Source organism: Hyperolius riggenbachi, chromosome 3 (genome assembly GCF_040937935.1).
Source record: "Hyperolius riggenbachi isolate aHypRig1 chromosome 3, aHypRig1.pri, whole genome shotgun sequence".
Taxonomy (NCBI): Eukaryota; Metazoa; Chordata; class Amphibia; order Anura; family Hyperoliidae; genus Hyperolius; species Hyperolius riggenbachi.
Genome location: NC_090648.1, coordinates 284,917,906 through 284,935,245, shown reverse-complemented (window position 1 = coordinate 284,935,245; position 17,340 = coordinate 284,917,906). Strand labels below are relative to the sequence as shown.

General features: G+C 41.7%; 1 protein-coding gene across 7 annotated transcripts in view; it reads right to left on the bottom strand.

Annotated features, from left to right (window-relative positions):
- Window positions 1–17,340, bottom strand: part of ANKRD26 (ankyrin repeat domain containing 26) — a 125,398-nt gene that overhangs the window by 76,152 nt on the left and 31,906 nt on the right. For 5 of the 7 annotated variants that reach the window (XM_068276417.1, XM_068276418.1, XM_068276420.1 and 2 more), the window contains 10 exons: window positions 13,670–13,733; window positions 10,226–10,274; window positions 9,076–9,803; window positions 8,013–8,136; window positions 5,491–5,552; window positions 5,255–5,351; window positions 3,336–3,416; window positions 3,102–3,139; window positions 2,883–2,964; window positions 2,756–2,800 (listed from right to left, as the gene is read on the bottom strand). In XM_068276417.1, the coding sequence (XP_068132518.1) occupies window positions 2,756–2,800; window positions 2,883–2,964; window positions 3,102–3,139; window positions 3,336–3,416; window positions 5,255–5,351; window positions 5,491–5,552; window positions 8,013–8,136; window positions 9,076–9,803; window positions 10,226–10,274; window positions 13,670–13,733 (1,370 nt within the window). Of the gene's footprint in view, window positions 1–2,755; window positions 2,801–2,882; window positions 2,965–3,101; window positions 3,140–3,335; window positions 3,417–5,254; window positions 5,352–5,490; window positions 5,553–8,012; window positions 8,137–9,075; window positions 9,804–9,895; window positions 10,129–10,225; window positions 10,275–13,669; window positions 13,734–17,340 lie in introns of all 7 variants that reach the window. The other 2 variants (XM_068276422.1, XM_068276421.1) reach the window with 2 other exon arrangements.

The following is a 17,340-nucleotide window of genomic DNA, read 5'->3' as shown; positions in this document are numbered from 1 at the left end:
GATGAGTGCTAATGACTAAACAGAGTGCACCTGTGTGTAATCTAATGTCAGTACAAATACAGCTGCTCTGTGAGGCCTCAGAGGTTGTCTAAGAGAATATTAGGAGCAACAACACCGTGAAGTCCAAAGAACACAGAAGACAGGTCAGGGATCAAGTTATTGAGAAATTTAAAGCAGGCTTAGGCTACAAAAAGATTTCCAAAGCTTTGAACATCCCACGGAGCACTGTTCAAGCGATCATTCAGAAATGGAAGGAGTATGGCACAACTGTAAAACTACCAAGACAAGGCCATCCACCTAAACTCAGAGGCCGAACAAGGAGAGCGCTGATCAGAAATGCAGTCAAGAGGCCCATGGTGACTCTGGACGAGCTGCAGAGATCTACAGCACAGGTGGGAGACTCTGTCCATAGGACAACTATTAGTCATGCACTGTACAAAGTTGGCCTTTATGGAAGAGTGGCAAGAAGAAAGGCATTGTTAACAGAAAGCATAAGAAGTCCCATTTGCAGTTTGCCACAAGCCATGTGGGGGGACACAGCAACAATGTGGAAGAAGGTGCTCTGGTCAGATGAGACCAAAATGGAATTTTTTGGCCAAAATGCAAAACGCTATGTGTGGCGGAAAACTAACACTGCACATCACTCTGAACACACCATCCCCACTGTCAAATATGGTGGTGGCAGCATCATGCTCGGGGGGTGCATCTCTTCAGCAGGGACAGGGAAGCTGGTCAGAGTTGATGGGAAGATGGATGGAGCCAAATACAGGGCAAACTTGGAAGAAAACCTCTTGGAGACTGCAAAAGACTTGAGACTGGGGCGGAGGTTCACCTTCCAGCAGGACAATGACCCTAAACATAAAGCCAGGGCAACAATGGAATGGTTTAAAACAAAACATATCTAGGTGTTAGAATGGCCCAGTCAAAGTCCAGATCTAAATCCAATCGAGAATCTGTGGCAAGATCTGAAAACTGCTGTTCACAAACGCTGTCCATCTAATCTGACTGAGCTGGAGCTGTTTTGCAAAGAAGAATGGGCAAGGATTTCAGTCTCTAGATGTGCAAAGCTGGTAGAGACATACCCTAAAAGACTTGCAGCAAAAGGAGGTTCTACAAAGTATTGACTTAGGGGGCCGCATAATTACGCACACCCCACTTTGCAGTTATTTATTTGTAAAAAATGTTTGGAATGATGTATGATTTTCGATCCACTTCTCACATGTACACGACTTTGTATTGGTCTTTCACGTGGAATTCCAATAAAATTGATGCAGGTTTGAGGCAAATATGTGACAAAATGTGGAAAACTTCAAGGGGGCCGAATACTTTTGCAACCCACTGTATGTGCCCAGTATATGTAGTCAGGGGTATATGTGCCCAGTATATGTAGCCAGAGGTATATGTGCCCAGTATATGTAGTCAGGGGTATATGTACCCAGTATATGTAGTCAGGGGTATATGTGCCCAGTATATGTAGCCGGGGGTATATGTCCCCAGTATATGTAGTCAGGGGTATATGTACCCAGTATATGTAGCCAGGGGTATATGTGCCCAGTATATGTAGCCAGGGGTATATGTGCCCAGTATATGTAGTCAGGGGTATATGTACCCAGTATATGTAGTCAGGGGTATATGTGCCCAGTATATGTAGCCGGGGGTATATGTCCCCAGTATATGTAGCCAGGGGTATATGTGCCCAGTATATGTAGCCAGGGGTATATGTCCCCAGAATAGGTAGCCAGGTGTCCCCCAGCAGGAGGGGAGCAGCGCAGAGAGGGAGAGCTGTGGACACAGCGGGGAGGTTAGTATGTAATATTCATTTACTACAACGTCATGTGTTTATTTCAAATAATTTACCTCGCTTCAGGTTCCCTTTAAAGAGGAACTGCAGTGAAAATAACGTAAAGAAAAAAAGTGCTTAATTTGTACAATAATGATGTATAAACTATTTAGTCTGTGTTTGCCCATTATAAAATATTTCCTCTCCCTGATTTACATTCTGAAATTTATCACATGGTGACATCTTTACTGCTGGCAGGTGATGTCTGTGGAGGAGATGCTGCTTTTTTGGCAGTTGGAAACAGCTGTTACTTCCTACAATGCAACAAGGCTCCCACAGTGTGATGTCAGCACCTAGGTGCTGACATCACTCTGTGGGAGGGGTTTCACCACAATATCAGCCATACAGAGCCCCCCCTTTGAGAAAAGGTAAAGATTTATTGTTGGAAAATGGGTATCAACTACTGACTGGAATGAAGTTCAATCCTTGGTTAAAGTTCATCTCTAAAAGACATCAATTCTATATACATATACTCTATATACATATACTTTCTCAGAGGATTCTTTTCTCTGCATGACTCCCCCTTGAGCCCACAAAATATCTCCACACAATATTCCCACACAGGGCATTGATTATGGATGTTTATTTTTAATTCAGTGCATTGCAATTGTTTTGTTCCTTCTACTGCAAATTTGTATGATTGGGTCAAATTGAAATTAAACACGTACAACAACTGACCAGACAATCATCCAGTTGATTATTTTTCATTTTTTTTTCTTCTTATTCCCTTTGAAATGCATAAAATAAAATAATTCTTAGCAAAAGGTACCACCAAAAGAAAGCCTAACTTGAAAAAAAAACCTGTGTTGGGGTAGTGGTTAAAAATAAACATGTGGAATAACTGTTTTCATAGAACATTTCATACTGGATAAAAGGATTTAGATATATGCAGTTTTCCTCACAAAAGAACATTACCTTCTAAATCGTCAGCATCATCTAACCCCAAATCTGCCATAAGATCTAAGATAGGAAAAATAGAATTACAAACATATACAAGCATCTGTACTAGAAAGCAAACACATTTAAAGAAAAACACAATTACCTGACTTGCTGTTTTTTTCATTAGCTTTTGATGGAGATTTTCCAGATGACACATCTTCACTATGCAAAACTGATTTACGTGGCTTAAAAAAACAAAAAAACAAAAAACAACCAAACACATAAAAATGTTATCACCAAATTATCACAATTAAATGTACATGTGGATTTATGAATAGTTCAATAGATTTATACTAGCAGAAACAGATTAAAGGAATGATACCTTATTAGGCTCTGGAGCTGCACATTTTTCAGACACATCTGAAAGAAGGAATATTTCTCAGTTAGTTTTCAGATCTGCCTAAGTGCCAGGCGACACTTTCATGCTTGTGCCAAGGGTAGTAGTCAAAAGATTTATTCATAATATGCAGTGCCGGAGAATTAGTATAGCAGAATATGGAGACTGTTATGGATGTCGTGCAAGCCAACGTATCTCACATTAAACAAGTTACCATACCCCTCTCTCTATATATCCATCCCTCATCTTGCTTCTTATAACTTCTGGGTTGTCTTAGAAAACAAGGACTGTAATACGTGTCTAGTGAAGGAACCAAAATTTAGTTCTTACTAAAAAGTATAATTATAACTGCAAACACATATGATGATTTACTCAAGTAGAGACACCTGAGCAGTCAATTCAGTTTTAGTCTAGCATTGCAAGAGACTGTTTGTCAACATTTCATAAACATATGCTTTGCAGAATGAAGGGAAACGTGAAAAGAGACATCCGTGTTCTCCCCAGAGCCTTTCAGCTGGGCAGAGCGCCCACCTGACTCTGCCCTCCCGCCCGGCTGCCGTTTGCCCTGGTCTGTAGCAGAGTTACTTCCTCCTCTTGAATTACATTACATTACAGCAGCAGCGGCTGTGTCTGTGCAGCCAGCTCACTGTTATTCAGGGATGCTATCTCCGCCCTCTTCCCCAGCTCCCTTCGTAGTGTAGAGGGTCGGGGAAAGGTCCTGCATTTACATGCAGGACAGATAAACTTGTACCGCGGGGACGCCTGGCTCTATTCATTCCGGCAAGTCTCCTGTTATAACGGGAGAGGGGGGCTGTCTAGCAGCCACTGCTGTGGTAAATGCCTTCTATATGCAGACAGTATTAGCTTCACTTGCACTGTCCTCACTAATGCACACTAGTGATTAAACAGATGTGGAGAGGAGAGCTGTAACCTTGCAGAAGATTTCTGCTGAGAGATTATAACAAGGGTGGCATTACTGACACCTTATTTCTAGAAAATAAAAAAAGCAGTTTAGCTGTAATTTTATCTAAACTTGGAAAATACTTGTTGTTATTGCAGTCTAAACTTCAGAGCACTTAATTCAGCAGCCTCCTTCTGATATTCATAGCAGAGTATCTTCATGACAGATGATTGGTCCTCTTAAAGTGTGTGTGCATATATTGTGTGTGTGTGTGTGTGTGTGTGTGTGTGTGTGTGTGTCTGCATATATTGTGTGTGTGTATATATTGTGTGTGTGTGCATATATTGTGTGCGTCTGTGTGGTGTGTCTGCATATATTGTGTGTGTGTGTGTGTGTGTGTATATATATTGTATGTGTGTGTCTGTGTGTGGTGTGGTGTGGTGTGGTGTGGTGTGGTGTGGTGTGTGTGTGTGTGTGTGTGTGTGTGTATTGCTTGTGTGTGTGCATATATTTTGTGTGTGTGTGTGTATAGTGTGTGTGTGGGCATATATTTTGTGTGTGTGTGTGTGTGTGTGTATAGTGTGTGTATAGTGAGTGTGTGTGTGTGTGTGTGTGTGTGTGTGTGTTTTATCCTGGGCTGCCCTCACCCATCCAGTAGTACCTAGCATATTCCCTAATCCCCCACCCCCGACACCCAGTGTGATTCCGCACCCAGTGTGACCCTCCCCACCCGGCTGAAAAAATATTCTGGGGAGAACACTGGACATGTAGGAAGCCAGCTGATTTCCCTTTATAAAAGCAGGCTGTCAGTTGCGTCAATTCTCTTGTTCAGCGTACGTGTTCACTGATTCAACAACAGCGAGGAACAGAGCAAGGGTGCATACACACATCCAATTTTGATTGGCCAATTTTACCACCTCCATGTAGTATGAGAGCTTACCTACACAATCTGGTCATAATATTCAAAATATGTTGACTCTCATACTACAAGTGGTAAAATTGGCAAATGATTGGCCAATGAAAATTGGATGCATGTATGCACCCTAAAACTAATGTAAATTACAACAAAACTGGAGCAGATGCCAGATCAAGTATACCAACTGTTGCTGTAACCAAATGCTCAGCATTTGTACCTATTTTTAAGTAATAAAGCCACAATTAACAGTATCTTAAAGTACTGGAGGTAAGGGGAGGGTAGTGGAAAATATCCTGGAAAGGTAAGTAGGATAGCATATACCTTCATTGGACTCCTCTGATATACACTGCATATGGGCTGGAGCAGGAGGTGGTGGGACGTCACTTGCAGATTGTTTCCTAGGGCTGTCTGATGCAGACTGAAAGAATTAACAGACAACCATATTTAGAAAAAAAAAAAAACACACTTCTTCCAACAAAGATTCTTTTTTTTTTTAAACCGGAATATCTATGGAACTGCATGATGCTATTGTGATAACCGAAGAGCACCAATCATACCTCAGAATCCCACGGTGATTCAACATCATCATCCTCAAAGCCAAGTTCTGACATTAATGCAACTAATACAATATAAAACAAAAACATAGTGAATCAAAACACAGTGAAATTGATGTTAGTATATATGAATAAAGCATGTGCATATGCACAATGCCAAAATCTATTATATGACAAGCTGTGAATTTGAGAGCTAGATGCTCTGTAATTATAGAACAGATGCCCACAAATCTATTGGAAATGTCTAGTGTAAGCTGCAATGCACAGTGTGTACAGTGTTGGTGCTTTTCTGTACATCTTTATGCATTTGTGGTGTATGTGTGTGCCATATGTTTGTGGCCCCTTCCCATATTATAAGTTATCCCAGTGTTATATGTGCACGTTAGTGGGGAATCAGGGGCATAACTTTATTTTTTACTTTGTTAAAAGTTATGATTAGGATTTTTATTTAAATTTTATTACTGCCTAACTTACTGGCATACATGTCCTTATGTAGGAAAATTAACGAACCATCCTTTTCAGGAAGCATCAGAGGTCGTTTCAATGTCCTTATAGGGGTACAAAGGGTCCTTTTCACCCTGTACCAGCCACCAGTGGCCAGGATACTTGCAGTGTGAAGGGGGCACCAGAGAGGAGAAGCCTGGGGACCATCCAGTGAAAGACAGATGTCCCAACAGAGAGGCTGAAGGAGAAGGGGTAAAATGATCATGCTGCCAATGCCCTATTATGGTAGGAGTGACTACAGATACCTGAATACAGCCAGGAACGCCAAGCACAAATGCGTTGAGTCACGATGCATCCGATTTTGACAAAGAGATGCAATGCGACGCAACTCAACCTGATGCATTAAGTGTAAATAGGGCTTTTTTTCCTTGCTATACTTGGGCTCGAGTCTGCCCATGATCCAGTCTTCTCTGTAATAGTGTGCATGGGAGGATCCCTGCATTTGTGATTGTAATCCTATACAGTAGTATCCCTTTAGCGTAAACTCCAAGGAACCTGGACAAGTAGCTTACTATATCAAAAGGTTACTATATCAGAATTGGTCATACATTGCATATTTATACAGACTTAAGTACTGAGTTTACTATAACGAGATTCTACTGTAATGCTATATTAAAACTCCACAAAAAAATCTGTAGCATTTCTTACCTATACATAACTCCTAAGTGTATAAAAAAACCCAAACCCTTGACCAGGGTGTGCACAGCTTTTATAGGTGTCTGTTAATTACTGAAAACTGATGCTTAGCACAACATAGTATCATTAGGTTCCAAGCGGTCTTATTAAAATGTAGCAGTTATTACAATAATTTCTGTATGATGAAACTTTGTTTTAGCAACATGTAATGAAACCGTGTGTAAAAGGAGTGTCCGAATGCCTGTTGCCAGTAAGTACAGGATTGTTGCCTGTACAAAGGAGCAGAATAAGAACCTAAATTCCTTTTGATCGCTGCCAGCTGCTAATTTGAACGTTTCAGCTTTCCTAATTTCCGGTGTTCAGAGATGTGTTGCAACACCTTCCTACAGAATAAGGTTTCTAAGAGAAAATCTTTCCTTACAGAAAGAGAAGCAGGCTCAGACACTGCTAGCTTTTAAGCCATTAAATAATGGGAACTGGATGAGATTATGGGATCAGTTCTTTTCGGCGCAGATCGTTTAGGTCCCGCCATAGGCCATAAAGAGAATTACTGCTATTGCGGAGCTCAGTGAGCGATTTGGACGCTGACAATTACCGCAGCTCAAACTAGAAAAAAAAACATTTGGAGGGGGAATAGTATTTATTATGGCCCCCCGAGTTTCAGCGGGAGCAGACGAGCTGTCTTTCGTCTTCGACCTGCGCCCAAATTTGCCCACCGCCATTTAAGTGTACGAGAAAGAGGCATGCTCAGACATTACTAGCTTATGAGGGGTTAAATAATGGCCCCTGGACAAGATTATCTGACCCATTCCGTTGCTGTCTTCACTGACAGCACACCAACAGTGGTGTAAGGTGATGTTTAACAATGCACACCCTTATGGAAACCTGTAAAATGGGAGAAAGGCTCTAGCTATTGCCTGGTTGCTCAGCTTACAACTTTACTAATCAAATGAAGCTATCATGTCTGTGACCATTTCCTTTAAATGGAAGATTCATTCCCACAAACTAGAACATATTTACTGAAATAGTGTGGCTAAGTGTCAGCACTACAGTCCAATGTATAACTCCCATCCATATCTCTATCTATACAGGATTTTTATGCTGTTGCTGTAATGCTGTTTATGCTGTTCTCACAAAATTGGTTTGGATCTTACATTATGACACCAATGAGCAACTTTCAGTGATCTCATGTGAATTGTTTAATGCACTTGTAAAACACTGTGGAATAGGAGTCAGTGCTATATAATGGCATACTGATATATATAAAAAAGTTTGCATTGAAAAATACTACACTTTTTGTATTTAGGTTTGCGTTGTTATGTAATTCAAACATACACAAACCAGAAGAGGTACAGAAATGGAAAACCATGAAAATGTGTACCAACCTTTCCTGCCTACATCTCCAGCAGCTTGTTCTTTTGCTTTACCAGCAGTATCTGCTGTGGGCGAATGCTGAGGACTTTCATCATCTTCACCATCTTGGTCTTCATCCCCAGAAAAGGATTCTTCCTGAAAGCAAAAGCAGTCTGAAAATGATTACCCATTAAATATTCAACGTTACACAAATCTCCATAAAAGCACCCAGTGAAAATGCACCCTCTGTGCCAAGTAAAAAATGTGTTGTGCACAGAAAACAAAGCAAAAGTGGAGAACTACTTTCCATGTAAAGCAGAATGTCTGTTATCTAAAGCAAACCTATAGACTAAAGACACTCGCGGATCAGTCAACATCAGTCTTATCAGTCTGACGACAGCCTGTACTCATGTGCAACTGTCATCAGAACGACCGCCCCGCGAGTGGGCCTGACGACCCGTAGTTTGTAAAAGTCTGGCGTGTGTATGCACCTTTAAGCAGGCCAAACATACGTAGATTTTACTGGGCGATTAGCAGCAGATTTGATAACTCTGAATTTGCCAGTGATCTGTGCGTACATGAAAAAAAGACGCCTGGGAATTTGGGAGCCCGAAAAAAACGACTAGTAGAATATTAGTACTTAAATTTACAGATGTTTTACTACTATTAGGAGCAAATTACAACAGTAAAATATCTCCCCTCCTCTATGCCGTGTATGGAAGAATAATTCATGTATATTCTTAAATCTGTTAAAAAAGTTATGTTATGTGTTGACACTGTGTAGTCACTCTATAATATGTTAAATCACTTGGCAAAACACAACTGCAACAGCCAAATGAATGAGCTAAATGTGAATAATCATGTAATAAGACAGAATATATAAAGAGGGAGAGAGACAAAGAGAGTGCACCAAATTCACAAATGTAAAGTATATATTAGATCTAGAGAGTAATAAGCTCACTAATGCTAAGAGAAAACCACACTGGAAACAAAAGGATATCCACAAAGTAGGCACATGCTATGCAAAAAAGGTTTCTACAGTCTAGACTTTAAACAGAAGCACACAAACATCTAACCATGGCACCGTTTACTCACATGGCTTTGGCATACATTGGTATGAGTGCCTTGCAAGCATGTCACATCATTTCCTTTACTGATTTTTAAGTTCTCTTTAGGTCCTTTCATGTTATTGAAATCCTTAATGTGTTGGTCCGTTTGGGCAAAAGTCTGAAAACAGTTGTCTACTTCACCTTCATCAAGAGAAGCCTCATTTCCATCAGGATTTTCAGGCAGTCCATATATTAGTGATACTGGAACACCATTGCTATCTGAGGTTTCGTCAGCAACCTGCTCCTCCTCAGAGTGAGCAGCATCCATGCTTTCTTTGCTACCTTGTTGAGCAATTGGATTACTTTGTCCGTAATCACTTTTATTAGCATCTAGTTTAACTTCTATTTTACATCTCTGGTGCGTTTCCTCATCAACATGACCATCATCCTCCTCTTCAGCATGTTCTTCATTATCTTTATACACATTATTATCACAATCATCTTCCTCTTCTTCTGATTCTTTTTCCTCATCTTCCTCTTCCGCCTCATCATCGTCATCTCCATCTTCACATTCTTCCTCATCTTCTTCATCATCATCATCATCATCACCACCACCAACAGCTTCAGATTCTTCCTCTTCCTCCTCACTCTGATCATTTCCTTTCTCAACTTCACCATCATCACCGTTCTCTTGTTCTCTTTCTTCTGCCTCATCTTCGCCTTGTTCATGTGTTTCCACAGACCTTTTAGTAGCACTCTTTGATTTTGTTTTATCTTCATTTAATATTTCAGAAATCCATTGAGAAGCAAAATAAATTAGGAAAAATAAGACAAATTAATAAAAACATAGATTAGCAGACATTTACCTTATCTATGCTGAGGAGGGAAGTAGAAGCCAGTTGAGGAGGTTTTGTAAGGGAACCAGATGTTAAAAACGCAGGTTTGGGAAAGGAGTGGGTTTCAGGAACAGGCTTAGAATGGGATGGGCTGTTTGCATCTTCATCTTCACTATCATGAAAAGAGTCTTCTTCACTATCTGATTTACTCTGTAGAGCAAAGCTTTTAGGCTGAGCTGGGGTAAAACTACCCCTTTCATTAACTATAGCAAAAGAAATAAGCAAAAGTCAGTTAAAAATGACATAAAACACATGGACACCATGACAGTAAGAAAACTACTAAAAGTTGTTCTCACTAACCAGATTTTTTCGTATTCAACAGCTGTGTTAAGCTTGGCTTGGATGTTTTCTACAAAATAACCAAACACAATCACATTAGATTCTAGAGCAGGAGTGTCAAACACAAATACAAAGTGGGCTGAAATCGAACACTGGGACCAAGTCGTGGGCCAACCTCAATATCTAGTGGTCCTCCCTCCCTTATATAGTTCTCTGGTGTCTAATGGCCCCCCTCCTACCCCTGTACAGTTCCCTGGTGTCTAGTTGTCCCACTCCCTCCCCTATACAGTTCCCTGGTGTCTAGTGCTTTCCCCTACCTCCCCATATGGCTTCCCTGGTGTTCTAGGGCTTCACCTCCAATATAGATTCCCTGGTCTAGAGTGGGGCAAACATAATGCAAAGTGGGGAAACCACTTGAGGGCCAAATGTAATAGCTCTGAAAGCCAGAGCTATTTGCTCCACGGGCCGGAGTTTGACATGTACAGTATGTTCTAGAGAGCAACAGACTTTTCGACACAAAGTATTCTGATGATGTTATTCCACAGATTTTACATGAATGACAATAGAGGTAACAGAATGTCAGAATTTTCACCAAAATGGCCCTTTAAAAACAGGTTGTACCCATATATGTTTAAAAGTTAAATGAAGCCATATAGCTTTATCTTCAAAGCATCACTGCTCGACTAATCCTTCATTGCTTGCCCACACACCTCTTGGATAGTGGTGAATTGGCAACTACAAGTTAACATTGGGGATTAACTCCACATATTGCTGATTAAAGACTACCTATGCTGTAACTGGCAGAGCATGTCATGGCATGATGGAGGATGGAGTGGGGGTCACGGGGTTAAATACTTACCTGTCCTGATATCTTCCCTCCAGGCAGGTGATCACTCTGCCTCCATCACAGAATGGGCCCTGGCCACAGAATGGGCTTTGGCCAGCCCCCAGCTAGGCAGCCACTGATCTAATCATATTGCTGATTAAAGAGTGCCTAAGCGGTAACTGACAGAGCCTGTCATGGTATGATGGGGGGGGGTCATGGGGTTAGATACATACCTGTCCTGACATCTTCCCTCCAGGCGGGTGATCACTCTGCCTCCGTCACAGAATGGACCGTAATTGCTGACTGCCAAGCTGGGGGCAGGCCACAGCGATGCAGATGGAGGCTTCCGAAAAGCTCTTCAGGACAAATGAGTATTTAACCCTGCAATCCCTCCCCCCCCCCCCCCTCCCCATATTCCATCCTCAGTAAGACAGGCTTTGTCATTTTAAGCTTAAGTACTCTTTAACTTCCCTTGTACTCTTTAACTAGTATGTGCAGCATTCTATAGTTGCTTCAGTGCATGAATTAGCATTCTGAGCCAGATCTTTATTATAATTGCCCATTACCAATACAATACAACAATCAAATTACTGTTGATGGCGCCAATCATCTCATTGATCTGTTTTATGCATTGATTGCATTTAAAATAATCAGATTGGTTATATTTTTTTAATTCCATTTATGGGCTGGATTGATTCCTTCTGATTGTAGTTATTGGATTGGAAGGTCGATCATTCGCTAAAATTGTATCGTTAATGGGCAACTACCCGTATAGAGATTAGCCGGTCTGCAGGAGTTTTACTTTGACTGAACATATATGTGAAAATGATTATCTGCATATCCTGAACTTCACAAAAATGAGTTTAAAGAGACTCTGTAACAACAAAAACCTCCCCTGGGGGGTACTCACCTCGGGTGGGGGAAGCCTCCAGATCCTAATGAGGCTTCCCACGCCGTCCTCTGTCTCACGGGGGTCTCGCCGCAGCCCTCCGAACAGCCGGCGACTGTGCCGACTGTCAGTTCAATATTTACCTTTGCTGGATCCAGCGGGGGCGCTGTGGCGACTTTCGGCACGGAAATAGACGGAAATACCCGATCTCCGTCGGGTCCGCTCTACTGCGCAGGCGCCGGAAACTTGCGCCTGCGCAGTAGAGCAGACCCGACGGCGATCGGGTATTTCCGCCTACTTCGGCGCCGAGAGGCATCAGAGCGCCTGCGCAGGAGCCAGGAAGGTAAATATTGCGTCACGGCTGTACGGAGGGCTACAGCGAGACCCCCGAGGGACGCAGGACGGCGTGGGAAGCCTCATTAGGATCCTGAGGCTTCCCCCACCCGAGGTGAGTACCCCCCAGGGGCCGTTTTGTCGTTACAGTTCCTCTTTAAGTATATTTAAAAACATAAAATAACTCAAAGAGGAACTTTACTGAATGTAGCATAATTGATAAAATTGCTTATTTTGTACAATACTACATCATTTATTTATTCAATGTTTGCCTCATGTAAAATCTTTCCTCAATCCTGATTTACATTCTTAAATTTATCAGATTATCAGAGATGGCAACATCTGTACTGCTAGAAAGGAATGTTTGTGGTCAGAAGAGCAGAAAGAACACCAGGCCCATATGCAATTCACTTTTTCTCCTGAGCTTTCTCCTAGGAGATAATTTTACATTTTAGATTTAAAATAACTTTTTAGCACTTTGCAATAGAAAAAGTATGAACAAGTAGGTGAAAAAGTACAGTCAAAATTATTTTGAGTATTTGTTTGCTTGCTGATGGTTTATAACAAGTTGCAAAAATAACACCTAGGAGAAAACTCAGGTGAAAAAGTGAATTGCATTTGGGCCCTGGACTCCCAGAGTGCACTGGAGGTAGGAGGCTTCATGACATCATATCACACGGAGGGCGGAGTTATAGATCAATATACAGTACTATATAGGTGTAGGAAGGGTTTCTGATGCTAAAACCAGGATAATTAACATAAAAAGGGTATCCTGAATAATTCACTACATTCTACTACATGCCATTACAGTGACTTTTTAAGGCAATGAGCAGTATACAAAATACTTTTTTTATGAACTTGCGAAGTTATTTATTTTTGTTGGGGAGTCATGGCGTGAGATAGCGTAAGTTACATACACATTCATGATCATTTCAGGTTATCATCTCATGTATGCGGAATTCCCTTTAGCAATCTGCCCAGTTGGAATATAAAATTCCCAGTCAAAAGCTATTTTACTTCCTGCAATACACTGCAGCAGGACTCCGCCTGCTTTTATTTTTTTCTTACTACTAATGTGCTGTTAGGATAAGAGTTAAAATGTTAATCGAAGTGATCATAAAACATTATAGACAATTTACAAGATTAATTTAATAAACAATCCCATGAATTAGGTAAGCAGCACAACTGAAACATAAAAATGCATGCATTTATGCAAGTATGGTATGTGCAGCAATGACTATAGTAGATATGTAGCGAATGCCTTATTTATTTTGAGCAAAATAGTCTGGCAGTAAGTGATCCACCTCACACTAGGAATTACTTCCACACATACTTTCATGCATGTAGGATTCTAAAATTTAGGTCTGCTTTAACCTGTGTCATAATTCTTTGGATTTCCGAGAGGTGAAGTAAATACCTTAGGGCTGAAGTCTAAGTCATCTTCATCAGATGATGGCCAAGAATCTGCCTTTCCAGAGATGCTGTAATGGAAATTTATGCACAGGTTGTAAAGACATTTTTCAGAAACATACTTACTATAGAAAACTATTTTGCCAACTGTATTGGTTGTATCAATTCTTCAATCTCAAGAGGAGTTAAGCAGTGTACTGGTTATGTATAATGAAAGCACTTGCTAATGAGCTCAACAAATGTCTAACACTGCTGAAATGAAGATCAGTGAGTGTATTTAAGCATGGACAGTCTGGTTCATGTATAATATGTAGATACCACTGCCTGAAGGCAGGATTGCAATGCATACACTTCATTCCAACCCATTTAAAGGACCTCTGTCACGAAAATCGTAAAATGTAAAATACTTGTAAACACATAAAAATAAAAAGCCAATTTCTTCCTAAAATGAGCCATAAATCACTTTTCTCCTAGGTTGCTGTCACTTACAGTAAGTGGTAGAAATCTGACATTACCGACAGATTTTGGACTAGCCCATCTTCTCATGGGGGGTCTCTGTGTTTTCTTTATTTTTAAAAGCACTTAGTGAATAGCAGTTGCTCCGACCAACTGCCAAAATAGTGTGCTGCAACCAGGGAGGCTGGCCAGCATCTTTATATAAATCTTTTACAGGGAGTGTCTTTAAAAAGAATAAAGGCCATGCTGAGAATCCCCCATGAAGAGATGGGCTAACCCAAAACCTGTCGGTAATGTCAAATTTCTACTACCTACTGTATGGGACAGCAACATAGGAGAAAAGTGATTTATGGCTCATTACACTCTGGGAGTGAAAGATTAAAATGTTCGTGACAGTCCATCTTTAAAGCAAACTATGGCGAATAGCTAAACTTAAAAAATCCACACTGACATCTGCTTAAAGAGAACCTGAAGCGAGAGTGAAATGGAGGCGGAACATATTTATTTGGATTCTTATTTGGAAGTCCTGCTGACCCTCTGCCTCTAATGCTATTAGGCATAGATCCTGAACAAGCATGCAGCAGATCAGGAGTTTCTGAAATTATTGTCAGATCTGACAAGATCAGCTGCATACTTGTTTCTGGTGTTATTCAGCCAAATAGATCAGCAGGGCTGCCAGGCAACAGGTAATGTTTAAAAGGAAATAATTATGGTAGCCTCCGTATCCCTCTCACTTCAGTTATCCTGTAAAGGACTCCTTAGTCAAATACTTACCAGGCCTGTTGAGTGGATACAAAAATTATCTAACTCCTCAGTTTATGAAACCACTGACTCAGACTCCAAGGCCCATATGCAATTCACTTTTTCTCCTGAGTTTTCTCCGAGGTGAGATTTTCAAAGATGTCAATAAAATTCCCTTTTAAAGTGAACCTAAAGCCAAGTAAAAAAAATGAGATTAACTCACCTGGGGCTCCCCTCAGCCCCCTGCAGCCGATCGGTGCCCTCGCAGCCCCGCTCCGATGGTCCATGACCCGCCGGCGAACACTTCCGGTTTGGCCGTCACCGACCGACAGACATGGGAACGCGAGTGATTGTTCGCGTTCCCAGCCTGTATATCGCCCCCTATGCTGCTATTGTGGCCAGGAATTTCAGACTTTAAAGTCTGAAAAACACTGCGCCTGCGTTGCCGTGCCCTCGCTCCTGCTGATGTCACCAGGAGCGTACTGCACAGTCGCAGACCGTACTGGGCTTGCGCTATACATTCCTGGTGACATCAGTGGTAACGAGGACACGGGCACAGGATGTCTGCGGGGGACCATAAGAAGCCCCGGGTAAGTTCAACTCATTTTCCCCCGACCCCCCTACAGTATTCCTTTAAATATAAGATGAAAAATGTTCTCATAGGAGAAAACTCAGGTGAAAAAGTGAATTGCATATGGGCCTAGGTACCAAAAAATTACTCCAAATCATCAGCCCTGCTAACACCAACCGTCATGAAGAACCTTGAAAAACTGGTACTCGCCCGCCTAAAGGGCTCCACCCACACTCACCTCTTCAAATTGCATACAGAGCTAACAGGTCCATAGAGGATGCCATCAACATCAGTCTGGCATTCATCATGGAACAGCTCGACAGACCTGACACCTACTCCAGGATCCTCTTCCTAGACTTCAGCTCTGCTTTCAACACAATCTGCCCGGACATTCTGCATGACACCCTACTGCAACTTAGTGTAGATTGCTCTCTTTGGACTTAGATCAAGAACATCCTCACCAACAGGACGCAACTAATCGAGCTCGGCGGCTGCTTCAACCGGGAGAGAACCATTAATATTAGCGCCCCGTATAATATTCTCCCTGTATACAAACAGCTGTACCTCATCTGCCGACTTTGTTAAGGTCATCAAATTCGTGGACGATACCACCATCCTTGGCCTCATTGGCAGAAATGGCGGATGTGCCTACCGCAGGGAGATCAGGCAAATCTATAATTGGTGTAAGGACAACAAGCTCCTCCTGAACACTGTAAACACTGTGTGATTCCTACCACCCAGCGGTAGTTTCTTCAACCTCCTGCTTTCAGGCCACCACTACAGAACCCTCCACACCGAAACCTCCGGGCACAAGAAAACCTTTTTTTCCCCCAATCAGCCTTCCTTCTGAACTCGAGCTCCAACAGCTAAACCTCCTAGCAAGGTATCCCGGTACTCCTGCACTACCTCTACCTGTGTATCAATATCTGTATTCTAGATTTGTAATTCGCTGTATGTAAATTTCTCCAATGCCGGGGTGTACCACAAACAATTCAGGGGGCGGCAACTGTAACACTTGGTGAATAAACACAATTCTGGTTGTAATTAAGTGCACAAGTAACACATTTGTCTTTTATTTGAAAGTGTTTGGGATTTCTAATTGAAATGTTTTGGTGGTAAACGTGTTCTTTTGAATAAATGCACTCACCCTTCAAAGTAAAAACGAACATGCATGATTTACAACATAGAACTGGTGGAGGTCATGTTTACATTATACAATCAATACATAGTGTTGGGAAACTAATTTTCTTCTAGTTTCAAAACAACTTTCATTTCACTTTCACTTTACCCTCCACCCTGATAACATACATGTGTCTTGCCTAGCCCCTCCTTGTACTTGCTTCCTCCATCGTGATGGTACAAGGATGCGAGGGTGGTGTTGAAGTGCAGGAACAGTTTGGCAGATAAAACTATTTACTTGTGTATATACTGTATGCAATAAGGTTATTGTTGTACTGAGAGGTACGTGTTAGATAAGGCCGGAGTCACCAAGCAACTGGCAGAGCAGGTAGAAGGAGGGCAAAGCAAATAAAATATGTGCCTACTGCACCTGGTAATTTGAACACCGCCACAAGCCATGAGGCAATATACTACTATGGAGGTTTGTAATTTGGGCACCAGAGTGCACTGGAGTTTGGCTATAGTATAGCCAAACTCCAGCTGGCGTCTTCTACCTCTAATGGATGCTTGGCTGTTTTACAACTGAGCATCTCGACTACAGCAGTTACCGGTAGTTCAGCGTTCGGGAATGGGCGCTCGCCAATAGTATAGAGACAGCAATTTGTTTTGTAGCCAGAATTTCGCGACAGGGGCACCTGATTGGGAATGGGCGCTCAGCTATACCATAGCTGTGTGCCAACATATCTTTTAGGGCGCCTGGAATCACTTACAGTGGGTGCATAGTTAGCGAT